This window comes from Platalea leucorodia, assembly GCF_965183815.1.
Source record: "Platalea leucorodia genome assembly, chromosome: 13".
NCBI classification, from domain to species: Eukaryota; Metazoa; Chordata; class Aves; order Pelecaniformes; family Threskiornithidae; genus Platalea; species Platalea leucorodia.
In genome coordinates this window covers 13555577-13561484 of record NC_138835.1, presented here as the reverse complement: position 1 = coordinate 13561484, position 5908 = coordinate 13555577, and the positions used below count along the sequence as shown (strand labels likewise).

General features: G+C 52.9%; 1 protein-coding gene across 1 annotated transcript; it reads left to right on the top strand.

Annotated features, from left to right (window-relative positions):
• Positions 1 to 1066: 1066 nt before the first annotated feature.
• Positions 1067 to 3570, top strand: HRH3 (histamine receptor H3; the record flags this gene model as incomplete). The annotated part of the gene is made up of 3 exons (XM_082325665.1): positions 1067 to 1324; positions 1620 to 1786; positions 2686 to 3570. Exons 1-3 carry the CDS (start codon positions 1114 to 1116, stop codon positions 3568 to 3570), a joined length of 1263 nt encoding a protein of 420 aa, XP_082181791.1. The 5' UTR covers positions 1067 to 1113.
• Positions 3571 to 5908: the final 2338 nt, after the last annotated feature.

Genomic DNA, 5908 nt, shown 5'->3' with positions numbered 1-5908 from the left:
GGTTTGAAGAGGAATTCTGCGAGGCTCTAACAGTTCCTGATGTGAAAATAGGTTTTGGAGTGACCAGAAGGCAGCAAAGCCCCTGGGCATTAGCTTCATGCATGTTTCTGGGTTTGCACAATTTTCTTGCTTTGCTTCTTTTGATCTCTGTTCTTCAAAGATGTACACAACTTATCAGACTTCCCCAGAAAGAAAGGCGCTTGGCCAGGGTCTCCAGCCAGTGTCCGTCCCTGGTTTCCAGCGTTGCTGCTCTGCACGTCCCCGTGCCGTTCTGCGGAGGCGGTGACTGTGGTGAGCTGATCCTGCCCTGGTGACACGACACCCGTGAAGACGTTTCCACTCCCGCGGTCTGGAGCAGGCACTGCGCACAGGGGTTTTACAGTGGTAGGTAACGTCATCCTGGAGTATCACCAACCGAAGAAATTATTCAAACAAAAGTTATTCTCTTTAGCTATGAAAAGCTAAACAAGTGGAGTGGAGGAGGGAGCATTAATCATCCCGCTGTGGGGGTGTGGGCAAGGACTCCGTGGTTTGCAGGCCAAGTGGCATGGCCACTTGGTAAAGAGTTGCCGGCTCCCAGGCAGCTTTACCTCCTCCTCCTGCTGCCAGCCAGGGGCACAGGCCAGGGCATCACCCTCTTTCCTCTGCCTGCCCAGAGACCACTCCTGGCTGAGCTCTGATTAAAAGACAAGCTAAGCCTTGGCCTCCTCTCCTCTCCACTGAGGCAGAGACGCCAAGGCAGGAACCATAAGCGCTCCCCGTGGCCTTTATCCTGGGGGGATGCGCTGGGGAGATGCAGGGACGTTCCTGTGGGGAATGCAAGGACACTCTGGGAGGAATCGAGGATGCTCCCGGGTTCAAGGAGGAACGTAGGGGTGCTCTGAGGGCAACTCGGGGATGCTCTGGGGTAATGCGGGGATGCCGCTGCGTTGAGAGGGGAAGGGCGCTCTGGCGGGATGCAGGGACGCTCTGGGGGATGCAGGGTGGCTCCGGGGGGACGCGGGGACGCTGAGGGCTGGAGCGCGGGTCCCCGCGGCCGCTGCGGCCCCCGGCGGGGCGGGGAGGCGGGGCGGGGAGGGGCGGCAGCTCCGCGGCGGCGGCGCGGCGCGGGCGATGGAGAGCGGCGGGGCGCTGAACGGCTCCGCCGCCGCCGGGCGCTTCGCCGCCGCGGGTACGGCGGCGCTGGGAGCGCTGATGGCCCTGCTGATCGCCGTCACCGTGGCCGGTAACGCGCTGGTGATGCTGGCCTTCGTGGCGGACTCCAGCCTGCGCACCCAGAACAACTTCTTCCTCCTCAACCTGGCCATCTCGGATTTCCTAGTAGGTAAAGTGCCGTCCCCCGCCGAGCTCCGCGCCCGCCGAGCCGCTCCCCGGCCCGGCCCGGCAGCAGCGGGCAGGGGCGCCGGGGCCGCCCCCTGCCCGGCTCGGGGGTTCCCCCCCGGCACCCCCGGCTCCGCCCCGGCGCTGCCCCGCTCCTGCCCCCCGGCGGCCTCCCGCAGCCCCGGGGACCCCCCGCCGCCCCCCGGCCGGGCGGGCAGAGCCCGGCGGCTGCGGCTCCCGGGGGGGCAGGCGGCGGGGGGCTCCCGCACCTCGGTGCCAACGGACCCCTCCGGTTGCAGGTGCCTTCTGCATTCCCCTGTACGTGCCCTATGTGCTGACGGGGAGATGGATCTTCGGGAGAAGCCTCTGCAAACTCTGGCTGGTAGTTGATTACCTGCTCTGCACCTCTTCGGTCTTCAACATCGTCCTGATTAGCTACGACAGATTCCTCTCGGTGACAAGAGCGGTGAGTCCTGTCATGGCAGCTGAGAGGGGCATAACCTTCCTCCTGCTTTATTCTCCAGATTCTCCGCAATAATTAAAAGCTCTTTGAATCCTCCAGAAATTATGAATCTTTCAGCCTGGTGATGGAAAGCAATAATTATCCACAGATACATAATTCAGCTGTGGTTTTAGATTAGTATTTCTGGCATAATTAAATCGTTTAAGGTTCAGACCCCATTGTGCAGGTGTTCCCTTCCCAGATGACAGGACAGTAGCGTACAAGTGAGTCAGCGAGGTAAGCAGACCTATTACTAACTTGCAGGGACTTCTTAACTCCAGGACAAACAAGCGAATTGCAGTGGGACTCCCAGCTTCTCCCTGGCTGCCACGGCAGGAGATTGCAGTGCCAGCTTCGGCAGGGCACTGCCCGGAGCTGGAAACACTCAGCCTTTTGCAGGAGGTAATGAGCAACCTGCAGGCAGATGAGATCCATTGCTGTTTGCTTGTTCCCCAGCTCCAGATACACTGTGGATTAGCTACGAGGCTCAGAGAGGGGCAGAGTTGGGTGCCTGCCTAGCCTGGGAGTTTGATGCATGCCTCTGCCCGGAGTTGCAGAGAGCAGCTGGGGACAGCTCAGCGAGTGGTGGGGCGCAGCAAACTGCCGGGCTGCGAGCAAGTCAGGACATCTTCACCAAGCAGAAGCCACATCTGGTTTTGGAGCTGCAAAATGAGGGGTCTAAGTCTTCCCTGCAGGAGTGTGATTTATCTAGCAATTGCTCCTGTTGCCTATGGCATGTCAATTTGTTACCCTGCTGGGATATTGCCTAGCAACTTTACCAGGAACGCTAACAGTTCATTTGTGAAGAGCCTCAACCAGTTGGGGTGTGTGGCCGTCCTTAAGAAAAGGTTTCCCTGTTGCAGGTCGCCTACAGAGCCCAGCAAGGCAACACCAAGCAAGCGGTGCTGAAGATGGTGATGGTGTGGGTATTTGCATTCCTGCTTTACGGACCTGCCATTATCAGCTGGGAGTATATATCAGGCCAGAGTATCATACCCACCGGGGAGTGCTACGCTGAATTTTTCTACAACTGGTATTTTCTCATGACAGCCTCTACGCTGGAGTTTTTCACCCCTTTCATCAGTGTAATGTTTTTCAACCTGAGCATTTACCTGAACATACAGAAGCGTACCAAAATACGCCTGGATGTTTTCCACGAAGTGCACAACCAGTCCTTGACTGAAGAGATGGAAATGAGCCCAGAAGCAAAGCTTTCTTTGAAATGCTGTAAGTGGGAGCAGAAGGAGCCAGCTGAAACCCTCGACCTCTCTAACAGCAAAGCTCAAGCAGCAGCCTCTGCTGCCAGCCTGGGTGCCAAAGACCTGCTGTCAACAAGCTCCGAGAGCTCCGGGAAACCGAGGTGTTGCAACAAAAGGAGCTGCAAAAATTCAGCATCCACTCTGTCCTTAGAGAAGCGGATGAAGATGGTGTCCCAGAGCATGACTCAACGCTTCAGGCTCTCTAGAGATAAGAAAGTGGCCAAATCGCTGGCAATCATCGTGGGCATTTTTGGGATTTGCTGGGCACCGTACACTCTGCTGATGATCATCCGCGCTGGCTGCCACGGCCACTGCATCTCTGACTACTGGTACGAGACTTCCTTTTGGCTGCTGTGGATCAACTCGGCCATCAACCCTGTCCTCTACCCTCTCTGCCACTACAGCTTCAGAAGAGCTTTTATTAAACTCCTCTGCCCCAAGAAGCTGAAGATTCAACCTCGCGATCCCCTTCAGAACTGCTGGAAGTGAAGTGTGCGGATGAGAGGAGCCTTGTTTTCATACACCTGTGTTACGGAAAAGTGCTGTGGCTTCCTTCCTCGGAAGAACCTGGGAGCCCTGGTCTGTCTGGGGCATGTGAGGGAGGCAGCAGCGAGACCACTATTCGTTTAGTCTAGCCCATCAACAACAAAACCACGCAGAATAGAAGGGGAAGGGGGTTCCGGCATTCATCGCAGGCAGTGAAATCTGTGTCCTCCACTTGAGGTGCCACAAAAGAGCTCTGCTGCCACCTAGACAGCCAGAGCGGCACCAGTGTTTTGTTAAAATAAAAATAAAAAGCTAACAAAAATAAATGTCTAGCCTAAAACCACTGGACTAAACTACAGTTTACCTGCTTGCAGACCTGATTTTCCCCATGAATGGGAGGGTTTTTCCCTTACACTTCCGATATTACACGTGTGTGATGATACAGAACGAAAAGAACGAACCTCAGAAGGAAAACACCTCATTGATCATTACTGCTACAGCCAGAATCCAGATTCCCGCTGCACGTGGTGCAAGAGGTGGCCCTTCCCCTCCCCAAGAAGGGACAGATCTCTGCCCGAAGGAGTCTACAGCCAGACTCGGAGGTGCTGAGCATCCTGAAGCACCCCCTTGGCATTCCCTGATCCTTGCTTCAAAGCTGATCCGGTTTCCTTTGCATCCAGCCACGGGCTGACCAATGCGCCCGCAGCACATGGGAGCGCTTCCCTCCTGCCCGGAGCTCAGTCCCTGGCCCTGAAGGACGTGGGAGCCCGGGCAGACCCAAAGACGACCCAAAGACATTCTAAAATCTTTTCTGCAGGATCTTAAAAATACTCTTTTGGCAATATGCTAGTGAATGACAAGCACTGGGAGCAGCAAAGCTTGTGTTTCATTTTTTAAGTTAGTTTCAGACCTCTTTAATTTTAGCACGTTCCAGAACTCTTGCGTGCTGCCTTTTAAAATACATCATTTGAATGGAGACCTGGGTCGAGCTGAGCCAGGCAACATAAGCATCAGTTTATTTATTTATTTATTAAGGAGTCACCTAATTCCACAGGTAGAGCACCAGATCAAGAGACTAGGGCTCTATCCTCAGTCTTAACGTGAGATCTTGAGCGTTTTATCTCTGCTTCCCATCTCATGCTTCATCATACTTGCCCATTTAGTCTGTAACCTCTTTGGGAACAGAGGCAGTATGACCATAAAGTGAAACACTTCAACTCCCCATCTCTGTTGGCGCTGCTCAGTGATACAGTAATACAAATACGTAATGAGTTGCCATGGCAAACGCTCATATTTAACAGTATCGTAGAGGGAAGCTCAAGATCATTGTCCTGGTTTCAGCTGGGATAGAGTTGATTTTTTCTTCCTAGTAGCTGGTGTAGTGCTGTGTTTTGGATTTAGCGCGAGAGTGATGTTGATGGCAACAACTAAAACATCAGTGTGTTAAGTAGTGCTGTCCTGGTGAGCGAGTGATACATGATACAATTCACCACCCGCCGACCGATGCCCAGCCCGTCCCGGAGCAGCGATCGCTGCCCCCCAGCCAACTCCCCTGGTTTCTATACTGGGCACAATGCCATACGGTATGGAATAGCCCTTTGGCCAGTCTGGGTCAGCTGTCCTGGCCGTGCCCCCTCCCAGCTCCTTGGGCACCGGGCAGAGCAGGGGAAGCTGAAAAGTCTTTGACTGGTGTAAGCACTACTTAGCAACAACTAAAACATCAGTGTGTCATCAACATACTCTCATACTAAATCCAAAACACGGCACTACACCAGCTACTAGGAAGAAAAAATCAACTCTGTCCCAGCTGAAACCAGGACAATCATAAGTCTGAAAACTACATTTACAAATAGAAACCCAAATGCTGTGAGTAGTACCCCAAAGCTTATGATGTTGTGATTGCCGGTTACACTTAGCTGTTGTAGGCAAACTGCTTTTTGGCTGCTGCTAGGAATAAAAGAAAATGCTATCCAACTTTATTCCAGTGACATTTGTTGAGCAGATCAGTATTGTCATCTGAAGTCAGGTTTTAAATGATGTCTCGTTTTATGTATATGATATCTCAGTCTTGTGACATGTTCAGTCAGCCCATTATATATGGGTTAAAATATATCCTTTGAAGTGTGTGTACTGAGAATTGACAGTATGTACTCTTGAGCCTGCTTGTACCTTTCCTCGTGTCTGCTACCGTCTGAAAACCCCAATAAAGTATTTTTATATGAAGTCTGCCAGATATTTTATGGTAAACAGTGTTACTGGAAATTATAAAATCCAACTGAAAGTGAAACATCTATGGATTTGTCTGAGGAGACAATTAAAGCATACACATTTTGCAAAACAT